This window comes from Scyliorhinus torazame, chromosome 7, assembly GCF_047496885.1.
Source record: "Scyliorhinus torazame isolate Kashiwa2021f chromosome 7, sScyTor2.1, whole genome shotgun sequence".
Taxonomy (NCBI): domain Eukaryota; kingdom Metazoa; phylum Chordata; class Chondrichthyes; order Carcharhiniformes; family Scyliorhinidae; genus Scyliorhinus; species Scyliorhinus torazame.
This window is the reverse complement of record NC_092713.1, coordinates 112353429-112368096: the sequence shown is the minus strand read 5'-3', so window position 1 is coordinate 112368096 and position 14668 is coordinate 112353429. Positions and strand designations below refer to the sequence as shown.

Here is a 14668-nt window from a genome sequence, read left to right as displayed (position 1 = left end):
TGGAAGCTGTCATCGACTTATTTAAGGAGGATTGAGGTGTCAGCAGAGCAGGAAGATAAGGGGGTTAAAATGGAAGGCAGGAGGGGAGCGGGGGTGCAGGTGCTGATTATTTATTATTTTGTGCCAGTTGGTTCTTGCCCTTGTTTGTTTGTTGCTTGGATAAATGGCTTAATAAAATATATTTTTTTGAAAAACAAGAAACTTCTCTCTCTCTCTCCAGAAAGGCCTGTGAGTGTTATATTTCTGAAACTACAGAGACCTAAATGAACCTACAATAGAACCACAAACTGAAAGCAAAGTTTGAAGAGACACAAGGTGCTGGAAACCACCATCTGATACAAAGATTTTATTTTTATTTTTACTTCGGATTTTTTTCCCCTTTCTTCCCTCTGTCTGCCGTATGTATGTATGGTGCTGGGAACATTGAAGTGGGGAAATAGGAATTAGATAGTCAATCAGTTGTATTTACTGCTTATTTTATGTTCTTGTTATAAATAAACAGTAATTGTGTTTACATTTGCAAACCTGGTGACTGTAATTATTGCACAGTCAAGGGCCAAAGACTTTGGTATTTTTCTAAAAATTATATCTGGGTCAAGTGGGGCTGCAATTGATCATGCACGAGCCCAGGGTATCATAACAATGTGTTGTTTTATATTCATCTGTTCAGTTAACATCTCATCTAAAAGACAAATACAAGATGAAGTGCTAATTAATATTATTCCAGTGGAAACCAAAACAGGCATTTGGTGATGTCAAAACTTGAAATATCTTGAGACATGCAGGAGTTTCTTAAAATTTGATGCAGGTGTTCAAATATTGCAAAAGTTGATATGAATTGGGCATCAATTCTATCACTCTGGAAAAACTGGGCAGAAAAGTTTCAGGTGTGGAGTGGCAGGTTTGTTAAATGGCTTCAGCAATTCAGCCTAAACAAAACTAAAAGAGCGAACTCATCAGCAATCCCTGAGCAGCTGGCTTCAAAGCAACAAAGGCATCTTTAAAGAGTGAATAATTGTGGTCAATTTGATCCACACTGATAATTCTTCTTGTCCCAAGTGGAATCAATGCAAATATGTTCCAGAACCCGCTGCACCTCTGGAGAGCATCTATTACAGCTAAAACACGGGCAGCTAAAATAGAAAATATCTTCTGTACAGACTTTCCACAAAACCTAACTGAGCCAACTGAAGGTCAACAACACCATCCATCAAATGGCACTTAGTCCCAAAACAAGCCGCGCTCGTGCCCGCCCCGGCAAAGCCGCGCTCGTGCCCGCCCCGGCAAAGCCGCGCTCGTGCCCGCCCCGGCAAAGCCGCGCTCGTGCCCGCCCCGGCAAAGCCGCGCTCGTGCCCGCCCCGGCAAAGCCGCGCTCGCGCCCGCCCCGGCAAAGCCGCGCCCGCCCCGGCACAGCCGCGCTCGCGCCCGCCCCGGCACAGCCGCGCTCGCGCCCGCCCCGGCACAGCCGCGCTCGCGCCCCGCCCCGGCACAGCCGCGCTCGCGCCCGCCCCGGCACAGCCGCGCTCGCGCCCGCCCCGGCACAGCCGCGCTCGCGCCCGCCCCGGCACAGCCGCGCTCGCGCCCGCCCCGGCACAGCCGCGCTCGCGCCCGCCCCGGCACAGCCGCGCTCGCGCCCGCCCCGGCACAGCCGCGCTCGCGCCCGCCCCGGCACAGCCGCGCTCGCGCCCGCCCCGGCACAGCCGCGCTCGCGCCCCGCCCCGGCACAGCCGCGCTCGCGCCCGCCCCGGCACAGCCGCGCTCGCGCCCGCCCCGGCACAGCCGCGCTCGCGCCCGCCCCGGCACAGCCGCGCTCGCGCCCCGCCCCGGCACAGCCACGCTCGCGCCCGCCCCGGCACAGCCACGCTCGCGCCCGCCCCGGCACAGCCACGCTCGCGCCCGCCCCGGCACAGCCACGCTCGCGCCCGCCCCGGCACAGCCACGCTCGCGCCCGCCCCGGCACAGCCACGCTCGCGCCCGCCCCGGCACAGCCACGCTCGCGCCCGCCCCGGCACAGCCACGCTCGCGCCCGCCCCGGCACAGCCACGCTCGCGCCCGCCCCGGCACAGCCACGCTCGCGCCCGCCCCGGCACAGCCACGCTCGCGCCCGCCCCGGCGCAGCCACGCTCGCGCCCGCCCCGGCGCAGCCACGCTCGCGCCCGCCCCGGCGCAGCCACGCTCGCGCCCGCCCCGGCGCAGCCACGCTCGCGCCCCGCCCCGGCGCAGCCACGCTCGCGCCCGCCCCGGCGCAGCCACGCTCGCGCCCGCCCCGGCGCAGCCACGCTCGCGCCCGCCCCGGCGCAGCCACGCTCGCGCCCGCCCCGGCGCAGCCACGCTCGCGCCCGCCCCGGCGCAGCCACGCTCGCGCCCGCCCCGGCGCAGCCACGCTCGCGCCCGCCCCGGCGCAGCCACGCTCGCGCCCGCCCCGGCGCAGCCACGCTCGCGCCCGCCCCGGCGCAGCCACGCTCGCGCCCGCCCCGGCGCAGCCACGCTCGCGCCCGCCCCGGCGCAGCCACGCTCGCGCCCGCCCCGGCGCAGCCACGCTCGCGCCCGCCCCCGGCGCAGCCACGCTCGCGCCCCGCCCCGGCGCAGCCACGCTCGCGCCCGCCCCGGCGCAGCCACGCTCGCGCCCGCCCCGGCACAGCCACGCTCGCGCCCGCCCCGGCACAGCCACGCTCGCGCCCGCCCCGGCACAGCCACGCTCGCGCCCGCCCCGGCACAGCCACGCTCGCGCCCGCCCCGGCACAGCCACGCTCGCGCCCGCCCCGGCACAGCCACGCTCGCGCCCGCCCCGGCACAGCCACGCTCGCGCCCGCCCCGGCACAGCCACGCTCGCGCCCGCCCCGGCACAGCCACGCTCGCGCCCGCCCCGGCACAGCCACGCTCGCGCCCGCCCCGGCACAGCCACGCTCGCGCCCGCCCCGGCACAGCCACGCTCGCGCCCGCCCCGGCACAGCCACGCTCGCGCCCGCCCCGGCACAGCCACGCTGACTACCCTTAATTAATCCTTGCCTCTCCAAGTGGAGATTAATTCTGTCACTCCGAATTCTTTCCAATAATTTCCCTACCACTGATGTTGTCACTGGCTTGGATTTGAAAATTGGTAGCAGAGACCCTGCAATCTCCTTCCTTGTCTCAAACAACCGCTTAGGCACTAGGATGCATCTCACCCGGACCTGGAGACTTTATTTAAAAAATTGTTTTAAAATTTTTATTCTCTTTCACATTTTCTCCCACATTTACATCCATCAACAATAAACAATAATCAGCAAGATATGTCAGTCCCCATAATAACAACGATCCCATCTACCCACCAACCCCCAAACCTCAACCCGCATGTTTACATAAACAAATGACAAAAAGGAATCAGGGATTACCCGTAGTCACCCTTAATCTTACACAGCTCCCCCACCACCCCAGGTCTCCAGCTCCTCCCGTCCATTGCCTCTTGTAAAACTCCTCCTCCCAACCTCGGTTCCTTCCCCCCAACTTTCCACCCCGGCTAGACCACTCGGACCCTGTTCTGCCAGGCTCCGATGGCCGCAGCCCCTCCCCCCCACCTCACTCCCGTTCACTGGCTGGCTTAAACCGGCCAGCGTGGAGGCCCCTGCCGGGTCCCTTTCCCACTTGCCCGGCCCTAGGAAAGCCCAAAGATCCCCTTTTAGCACACAAACCCCGCATATCCACCTACACCCCAAAGAACCCTCATTTCGAGTGAAAGTCCTATCCCTTCCCTTGTCCAAATATATACCACATTGGCTCCTTTAACGCGCAGTGATACAAAAAAGAAGAAAATACAGTCATGAGGTTACATCGGCACATGGCCATTCCTCAATTTGTCAGTTCTGCCACAGTCCTTCTGCTTTCGCAAACTCCTCCGCTGCTTCCGCCGTTCCAAAATAAAAGTCCCTGAGCTTGTAAGTCACCCTCCGCTTCGCTGGATATACAATGCCGCACCGCACCTTGCAAATGTACAGTGCCCTCTTCACCAGGTTGAAGGCAGCCCGCCTCCTTGCCAGCTCCACTGTAAAGTCCTGGTATACACGTATACCAGCTCCAGCCCACTGTACCACCCGCTTCTGCTTGGCCCAGCTCAGGACCTTCTCCTTCACCCTGTACCTACGGAAGCACAGAGTCACTGCCCTTGGCGGCTCACTCGCCTTTGGTATAGGCCTCTACGACCGATGAGCCCGATCCAGTTCATATCGGGAGGGGTCCTCCCCCTCCCCCAATAATTTTGCCAGCATCGCGGCAAAGTCCCCAGTCGGCTTCGGTCCTTCAACTCCTTCGGGCAGCCCCACAATCCTCAAATTCTGTCGCCTGGATCTGTTTTCCAGGTCTTCCATTTTTCCTCGCAGATCCTTGTTAATGTCCATCACCTTCCGCATCTCCTTCCCCATCGAGGCAAGTTGATCACCGTGCTGCAATAATGTCTCCTCCACTTCCTTCAGTGCCTCCCCTTCCTCTCGCACCTCCGCCACTGCGCTCGCCACCTCCGTCCTCACCGGGGAAACCGCCGCCTCCACCAGCACACTCAAAACCTCCCTCATCTCCTTCCTCACCGTCTCCATGCATTTCGCAATCTGCGCCAACTGCTTTTCAAATTCCGCAGCCATCACCTTCGTTATTTCTTCAGCCGTAAGCAGTGCGGCCTTCCCTGGTGCTCCAGCCTCCATTTCCTTTGGTGACCCCGCAGTGACCTTTCCACTCCCCGACGGACCTTCAACTGTTTTTTTTTTTCCGGCCGTTTTTTTGCTCACCCGCGACATTTTTCTTTGGGGTTTTTTTCCTCCTGTGTCTTCACTGTGCCTCCTCCGTGCCTTCTCCCTGCTTCTGCCGCCTCCGTGGACCCTGGGACCGGGCTTAAAGCCCCGAAAATGCCGTTCCCGAACGGGAGCCTTCCATTGTGCGGCCGCCCGCCGTCACCGGAAGTCTCCGGACCTGGAGACTTTTAAGTCTGCTAAAACCTCCCCCTCAATGCAAATCTGGTTCTGTTATATTCCCCTCCCTGTTTTCTATACCCACATTGTGCTTATCCGTTGTGAACATAGATGCAAAGATTCTATTCCCTGGAATTGAGCTGCCAGACCGGCCCCTCACTGAACCATATATCTGCGATACCAATAGCACGAGCAAACCTCCTTGCAAGAATAGAAAATGAAAATGCTGGACAATCTCACCAGGTCTGACAGTATCTGTGGAGAAAGAACAAAGCTAACACTTTAAAGCTGGATGACTCAGACGTCTACCTAAAACCAAGACTCTGATCCTTTTACTTTTACAGCCCACTTTCCCCCTCGTTTGTTTGTCTGTGTTGTGTGTAGGGTGGGGCAAATTAGAACTTATGAACTAGGAGTAGGCACTTCAGCCTCTCAAGCCTGCTCCACCATTCAATATGATCATGGTTGATCATCAAGTTAGATACCTTGACCCACCTACCTACCCCCCAAACCTTTTTTTAAAATATATTTATTGAAGTTTTTAACACAATTTTTCCCCCTTACAAACAATACCCCCCCCCCCCCCCCCCCCCCCCCCCCCCCCCGGTAACCCCCCAAAAAAAGAAACTAGTGCGGAGCAAGATATATACATGGCAAAATAGTATATTTACATAGTTTTTTATACTGGCTCTCTCCCGTGTCAGTTTCCCCGACTCTTCATGTTATCTCTTGCTCATCCACCCCCCCCCAGGCAGCTCCTCCCCCCCCCCCCCCCCCCCCCAGGTTGCTGCTGCTGCTGACCGACCTTCCTCTAGCGCTCTGTGAGATAGTCTAGGAACGGTTGCCACCGCCTGTCCCCCAAACCTTTTAACCCCAAAGGCTATATCTAATTAATTCTTGAAATACGCAATGTTTTCGCCTCGGCGATTTTCTGTGGTTGTGAATTCTACATATTCGCCACCCTATGGGTGAAGAAATTTCTCCTCTCCTCAGCCCTAAATGATTTGCCCTAATCCTCAGACTATGACCCCTAGTTTTGGACTCGCGCACCATCAGGAACATTATTTCTGAATCTGTCCTGTCCTGTTTGAATTTTGTAAGTTTCTATGAGATCCCTCTCACTTTACGAAACTTCAATGAATATAATCCTAACCGATGTAGTGTCTCATCATATAACAGTCCTGCCATCCCAGAAATCAGCCTGGTAAGCTTTCGCTGCACCCTCTCCATAGCAACAATATCCTTCCTCAGATAAGGACACAAAACTGTGCGCACTACAGATATGGCCTCACCAATGCCCTATTCAATTGTGTAAAACATCCCTATTCCCACACTCAAATTCTCTCGCTAAGAAGGCCAACATACCATATGCATTCTTTACTGCCTGCTGTACCTGTGCACTTACTTTAAGCAACTGATGTACAGGGCTGGTTTTGCACAGTGGGCTAAACAACTGGCTTGTAATGCAGAACAAGACAGCAGCGCCGGTTCAATTCCCGTACCGGCCTCCCCGAACAGGCACCGGAATGTGGCGACTAGGGCTTTTCACAGTAACTTCATTGAAGCCTACTTGTGACAAGCGATTATTATTATGTACGAGGACATCAAGGTTTCACTGAGTATCCACCTCTCTCCATTTACACCCATTCAAATAATAATCTGCCTTCCTATTTTTGCTACCGAAGTGGATAACCTCACATATCCACATTATACTGCATCTGCCCACTCATTCAGCCTGTCCAAATTCCAATGAAGCATCTCTGCATCCTCCTCACAGTTCACCCTCCCATGTCCCCCCAAAACCTTTTTTCATTCGCAAATTTGGGGATACTACATTTAGTTCCCTCGTCCAAATCATTAATATATAATGTGAGCAGTTGGTATCCTGGCACAGATATCTGCGGTACCCCATTAGTCACTGTCTGCCAATCGGAAAAAGACCCCTTTATTCCTACTTTTTGGTTCCTGCCTGCTCACCTTACTAAAGATGAAAAAGTTAGAAAGCAAAAGAGCACCCCTTTCCCGTCTGTGCTGAATTCCCACTTGGCTCCAAATTGCCAAATATACTCACTGTGACTCTGTCTAACTCCAGTCTCTCCCAACTGCTTGTAGGCCCACTTACTGACCCTTGCTATATTTCAGCCAATTTTATATCCATGTTGCTACTGTCCCTTTTATTCTATGAGCTACAGCTTTTCTCAAGTCTGCTATGTGGCATTGTGTCAAATGCCTTCTGAAAGTCCATGTACACCACATCAACAGCATTACCCTCATCAATCCTCAGGTTATCGCCTGTCCCCCCTCCCTCCCAAGTTAATTGAACACTATTTTCCCTTCAAAAACCCATGCTGGCTCATCCTAATCAACTCACATTTTTCTATGTGACTGCTAATTCTATCACAAATAATTGTTTCTAATAGCTTGCCCACCACTGAGAAACTGACTGGCCTGTCATTGCTGGGGCTGTCCTTATAATTTTTGTTAAACAAGGGCATAATATTTGCAATTTTCCAGTCCTCTGGCACCTTCTCTGAGTCTAGAGAAGACTGGAAGATTATGGCCGGCACCACTGCAATTTCCATTTGCACTTCCTTCAGTTTCCTTGAATGCATCTCATCCGGTCCTGGTGCCTTGTTAACCTTCAGTACTGACGGCCTATTCAACATGTCCTTCAATTTTGAACCCCTTCTAAGGACAGAATTCCTCAGCTGTCACCATGTCCTGGGTAGCATCTACCTCCTCAGTAAAGAAAGGTGCAAAGTATTCATTTAATACCTCAGCCAGGCCCCCTGCCTCCATGTGTAAATCCCCTTTTAGGTTTCCAATCAACCCGAGTCTTCACCCTTTTACTATTTATATGCCTTCTTTGCAAAGTCCCAACACTTTGAGACTTCCCTTCATGTCGGGCTGCCAGTCATTTCTCATAATTCCTCTTCGATTCTGATATGATTTTTTACCTCCCCTCTGAACCACCTGTATTCGTCGGTTTTCAACTGTATTTCTATTTGATGCCTGTCATAACCACACCTTTTCTTCCTTATCTTAATTTCCACCTCCTTTTTCATCCAGGGAGCACTCCCTCACACCCCACCTCTTGCAAGGACTAAATTATATTCTCCCTGTTTCTCTGTCTCCATGGCAACTGTTCTGATGATCCAACCTTCTGATGTTGAAAATTTTTTCTTTGACCAAGGATTGCTCCTGCAATGGTTGACAAAGCACTTCATCATATCTGTTGTATTTCACGCACGTGTTCTCTTTTCCCCTCTCTCCCAGAACCACAATCAAGGTCCCCTTGTCCTCAGCTTCTACCCCTCCAGTCTCCGTATTCAACACATTATCTTCTGCCATTTCCATCACCTCCAGTGTAATGCCACATCTTCCCCTCTCCTTCCCTTTGAACATTCCATCAAATCCATATGGTACAGAATGAGGCCACTCGGCCCATCGCGTCTGCATCAACCCTCTGAAAGAGCACCCCACCTAGGCCCACTATCTGCAACCCGACCTGACCACTAAGGGGAAATTTTAGCATGGCCAATCCATCTACCCTGCACATCTTTGGGCTGTGGGAGGACCCGGAGCACCCACGCAGACACTAGGAGAATGTCAGAACTCCACACAGTCACCCTAGGCCGGAATTGAACCCGGTTCCGTGGTGCTGTGGGGTAGCAGAGCTAACCACTGTGTCACCGCACCGTCTAAAGGTACCTTTCCCTCAGTAACCCCCCCCCCCAATCTACTCCTAGGTCATCTCAACATCCCTTCCCTTTGCTAAGACGGGTTTCTATGCAAATACAGATAATGCAGTACCTGTCCACTTATCTTCTCCCGTCCCACCAACCAAGGCCCCAAACGCTCCTTCGAAGCAAAACAATTTATTTGTACTGCTTTTAATTTAGATAACTGTATTTACTGCTCATTATGTGGCCTCGTCTATATAGGGAAAATCAAACGCAGACTGGGCGATCACCTTTGTGCAATCCGCAAGCATGACCCCTAGCTTCCTGTCACTTGTCATTTCAATTCTACCTTCCCACACTGACAATATTTGCCCTTCTCCTGCTGCAGTGTTCCACTGAAGCTCAGCACTAGTTCAAGAAACAGAAATTCATCTTTTGACTGGACATGTCGTAGCCCTCTTGACACAAGATTGAGCCCAACAATTTTAGATCTGTCCCCATTTTGTTTTACTTCTTTTGCTTGTTTGATTTTTTTTTGTTCATTTCTTAATTCCTTAATGTTGCATTTGGGCGGCTGCTATTCACGTCTCATCTGAACAAACTTGTTTCTTGTCTCATTGACACTCCCTTTGGCTTTACATCATGAAACTTTCTGTCATTTAATTTGTTGTGCATTCCACTGTATTACATTCCTTCCCTTTTTGTTCTTCGTACCCACACCCTTTTATTTGCTTAAAATAGATTACATTTCTTACTGAGTAACACCCTGAGTGTTTACAGCAGTTTTTTTGTTCCAAAAATGCATTTGTTTGGTGTAAAAAAGAATGCAATGGCATGGATGGAGAAGACTTGCATTTATATATCTTCTATCATATACCATATATATCATATACCACAGAATGTCCAAAACTGATTCAAAACCAATAAAGTATTCTGATTTGCAGCCATAGTTATAATACAAACAGGGATAAGCTAAATAACCATATTAGTTGTCTTTAGTAGTTGGTTTCCAGATACATTTTGACTCTGGTGCTCAGCGAACCTCTCTTCAAATTATTTGTGGGACCTGTGAAAGCAAATTTCGCTTAATCTCTCACCTGAAAGGCAGTACCTCCTTCTACCACTCTTTCCATTCTCCTAACCTGCCTTCTGAAAGTGTTTTGCACTCCTTTTCAGTGGATTTCAAACCCCCTAATTTTTATACTGGGAAATTTTGTGCACACATCAAAACCACCCATCGCTAATAATGAACAAAACTGATTCCACTGCTGGCCTCGGGTACACAGCATTCACATCAACCCTTCACAAATCTGAGCAACACTCGTTTATCCCAACTCTGCTTCCTATCAACCTAGTGTCAGCCTTGGTTCAAAATTAGCACCTTCACCTGAATCAGAAGATAGTGGTTTAAGTCCCACTTGGGAAGCGGAGTACCTCATGCATACAGCCATTTCAGTTGTGTACTGAGGGAAAAATGCACTGGAGTGCTGTTTCCTGTATTTTGACCCAATGACCAGAAATTAATGTTGGGTATGACTTAAAGATGAGGACGTTTCCACAATTTCATTGCTTTTGTGTTTCTTTGATGGTAGAGCTTGCGGTACATGAAGTAAACTTTTTTTTTTAATGTAAATTTAGAGTACCCAATTCATTTTTTCCAATGAAGGGGCAATTTAGCGTGGCCAATCCACCTACCTGCACATCTTTGGGTTTTGGGGGCGAAACCCACACCAACACGGGAGAATATGCAAACTCCACACGGGCAGTGACCCAGAGCCGGGATTGAACCTGGGACCTCGGCACCGTGAGGCAGCAATGCTAACCACTGCGCCACCGTGCTGCCCACATGAAGTAAACTTGAGTGTTGCAGCGTGTCCTGTGGAGTAATGCCTTTCCATTGGGTTGTTCAACAAACAAATAATTTCCTCAGACTATTATTTAATCCGGGGTTCGTTAGCTCAGTTGGCTGAACATCTGATTCAAGATGTTTGGCGATGCCAGCAGCGCAGGTTCAATTCCCGGACCTGAAGGCCCGCTTTCTCAACCTTGCCCGTCGCCTGTGGTGGGGGTGACCTGCTGGTTAAATCACCATCAGTCAGCTCTCAAAGGGAAGAGCAGCCTATGGTTGTCTGGGACTGCAAAGACATTTGCATGGCATTTATCGATTGTGGGATAAGATGAGGAACACCAAGTTGAATACTTCCTTTGACCAAACTAATTTTTAATCCCCTAGTAGCTCAAAATAATTGAACCATCTAGTCAGAGTAGCACGGTAGCACAGTGGGTAGCACTGTTGCTTCAGAGCTCCAGGGTCCCAGGTTCGATTCCCGTCTTGGGTCACTGTCTGTGTGGAGTCTGCACGTTCTCCCAGTGTCTGCGTGGGTTTCCTCCCGGTGCTCCGGTTTCCTCCCACAAGTCCCGAAAGACATGTTAGGTGAATTGGGCATTCTGAATTCTCCCTCTGTGTACCCGAACAGGCTCCGGAATGTGGCGACGAGGGGCTTTTCACAGTAACTTCACTGCAGTGTTAATGTAAGCTTTCTTGTGACAATAAAGATTAGTATTATTTGTGGCGCAGTGGTTAGCACTGGGACTACGGCGCTGAGGACACTGGTTTGAATCCCGGCCCTGGGTCACTGTCCGTGTGGAGTTTGCACATCCTCCCTGTGTCTGCGTAGATTTCGCCCCCACAGCCCAAAGATGTGCAGGTTAGGTGGATTGGTCATGCTAAATTGCCCCTTAATTGGAAAATAAATAATTGGGTACTTTACATTTTTTTTAAGATTATTATAATTAGAGGAAATGTTGCAAGCCACAGAATTTTTCCATGAAAGTAGTTGGAAAGACATCCACATAATTTGTTTCGTTTCTGTGCAAGTCACAAATACAGTTGAGTGTAGCTATGAAGGTGGGGAGGTTGTCAAAAAGTTAATTGCTGGAAATTAGAAGGAAATAAAGAGCTAAAAATAGACATCAGGTTAATCAGTGTCTTAAAAAGGAAAGAAAGCATCACTGTCAAGTGTTACCCTAACTGTACTTCTACTATTTCGGTGTTTGTTCTGATGAATGGTGCTCTCTACTGAAAATGAAACAAAAAGAAAGGTTGGAGAACAAAGCAACAGTGATTTATAGAAAGCAAATGTGTGAAAGGGTTTAAAACAGAAAATGCTGGATAAACCCAACAGGCCTGGTAACATCTATGTGACAGAGTCAACACTTCAGATCTAAATGATCCTCCTTCAGAACTGTTAATGTGTTAATGGTGTTAGAATTGTTAATGGTAGTTTGTGACCATTATAATGGAAAGATGTATTTCTGGAGTACATAATTATTTATTATGACTGTCCACTGAGGAATGTTCTCAGTGATTAGGTAATTTGGCTAAGTGGAAGGTATCTGCGTTTAAAAATTCAGTTGCGACATGTTCATCTTCTCCCGTGATGCAAACACTTCCTGATCCAGTGAATAATGTTCAACCAACCCACGCATTCATTCCGTGGATTCTTTAGCATCTTGCATCCACAAATCTGTTGTTAAAATTTGACTTCTGAATTATGCAAGTGGGTTTTTAGAACTTGAAACAACTGAATTATTGACACAACAAAGATGAGCTCTGGAGCAGTTCTGCTGCCTTCGAGTAGTTTTGATGAAGACAGGCATGGGCTAATCTGTTCCTTCAGTGAGGATGTTTCTGAGTCCTTGCCCTTCGCTGCTGAATTCTATGTTGAAGGTAAAATATTACGCTCCTGCTAAAAAGATTGCAGTTTTCCATAATGCAGGCGTGTTGTAATAACATTTATTTTCACTTAACTTGAAGTGTTAAATTAACAGGTGAATTAAAAATAGGAGAATGGAGGGTAGAAAGTGGAGAAATCCATTGCAGTCATTTCGGTATTTAATGACCGACTTTGTTTTTCATTGCAAAGCTGCATGTGCTATGTTGTACATGTTAAAGTTAATATGATTGGTCGGTTTTGCTTCATGTCTGCTGCGGTATTGTCATAACTGTTGCTGTAATTGGGACAAGACCAGGTGTATAAGCTAAAATGGGTTGATAATCTCTATTATCTGTGACTCTATAATCGGGTGAACAGCAATGAAACATTATTTTCACGAGCTGTGCTTTGGTTATGATAAACTGCTGTATATAGATCGACATTTCTGAATCTTGAACAGAGTTGGACATTTCAAAATGAAGTTCGTTGTAACTTCTTGAATCAAAAGGTTTTAATCATTTGTTATTTTAATTTTACTGTTGCACCAAGTGTGCTGAAATGCTGACAGATTCTGCTTTTGACTTTTTTTAAAAATGAGTCGTCTGTTTGAAATGCTAGCTGTTCAACTCCAATTCAGTTTCCCTGTCTCTTTTCACATTCTTGGCAGTCAAAGAGAAAACAGGTAGACAGATAGTTGCGTGTTTCAATGCCTTCCAGTAACCCATCTCTGTGATCTCCTCCAAGTGGCTGAAAAGAGGCTACTTGCTTTTGTGTTCTTGGTAACAAGTGGTATATTCCTGATGATGTATCCTGGAAAAAACGTGAGGGATTTCATATTCCATAATATACATTCAAACTTTCCCAATAACTATCAACAGTTCTCAATTCTTCAGCACCAGTCAAGGAAAACCCATCATGGCTATCTTGAAGGTTTAACTGATCCAGAAACACATTTAATCCTGTGAAGATATTTGTAGCTATTTTATGCTAGAATAAAGATGTAGGTTTGAATTAAATCTTTTGAAGTTGGCAATATTGAGTTTTAAGCGGAGTGATTTTAATGTCAAGTTTGCCTTCTGTTGTTGGAGATTGATTATCCCCCAACCCCGTATGTCACAACATCGCAGCTGTTCTTTTTCCCAATCTGCCCAAGAAAGAATCTGCAATACATTAATGCTGTATGTCAGATTGAGTGTGCATGGATCTCTCTGTACCAGAGAACCATCACCAACACACTTTCTCTTATTGGTTGGAGTTTAGGAAACGTTTATTTTTTGCTGAAATATCTTGCTATTGTTGGTAAATTAGATAGAAAATGCTATTTTCATGAACATCATGAATGCTATTTCATCAATGAGTGTGAAATAGGTAAATCTTATATAAATTTTAATATCAGGTGAGTGCCTTGACTGAGAGTTTGCAAATATTTTTGTTTTTAAGATTCCAGTTCTCCATCTCTTCTTTCACTCCCACCTCCCCATACAATCCACTCGTGCTGCAACAGTGTTCACAGCATCACAATGAGAATACTTATTCTAAAGCAGTGTGATTAGCCTGAGGCTCTTAATCAGATATGATTCATTTGGGCATAAAAAAAACCTTGTAAAATGTTACATAATATTTTTAACCAATTTTAACAAAATATATGCTACTCTTTTGATATCACTGCACTAAATGCTTTGATTAACTTTTAATTTCTGTTTTTGTTTATTTACTCATGAATGCTCTAATCTCTCTTACAGAAGTTTTGCACCGTCCATTTGGTTCTGACATTGATTTGCAGACACTCAACGAAGCAGTGAGGTGGAGCTCAAAGGAGAACCTCTTAGGAGCTGCCGAAAGTGACCCTAATCTATTTGTTGCACTTTATGACTTTGTTGCGAGTGGTGACAACACACTAAGCATTACTAAAGGTAAGCAACTACATTTCTGCATTGACTGCTGCATGAGTAACCACATCTTGTTGAAGGAGTTTGACATTGACGCAATGCTAGAATGTGCACACTTAGTAATGCATCAGTGAATGTTGGTTTGCAGCTGGTCTGAATGATCAGTGAATCAATAACAATTTGGATTAATCGAAGTGTCTTTAACGTGGCAAAGATATCCCAGTGAACTTTGCAAGAGCGAATTGGACAAAACTGTGTACTGAACCATGCAAGAGATATTAGCACAGTTGACTGAAGGCTCAGTAAAAGAGTAGGTTTTACAGAGTCAGTGGGAAGGACATTCCATCCGCTTGTATCAAGACATCAGGCAGACCTGACCAAGTGCTGGGCTGAATTTAACAGCGCCAAATCAGCCCTATACAAAGGCAAGGTGCAGTCTGCAT

At 48.6% G+C, this 14668-nt stretch overlaps 1 protein-coding gene across 2 annotated transcripts in view; it reads left to right on the top strand.

Moving 5' to 3' along the window:
- abl2 (c-abl oncogene 2, non-receptor tyrosine kinase) overlaps positions 1-14668 on the top strand; it is a 149245-nt gene that overhangs the window by 87856 nt on the left and 46721 nt on the right. For both annotated transcript variants that reach the window (XM_072511273.1, XM_072511274.1), the window contains exon 2: positions 14079-14249. In XM_072511273.1, coding sequence (XP_072367374.1) covers positions 14079-14249 — 171 coding nt within the window. The remainder of the gene's footprint in view (positions 1-14078; positions 14250-14668) is intronic.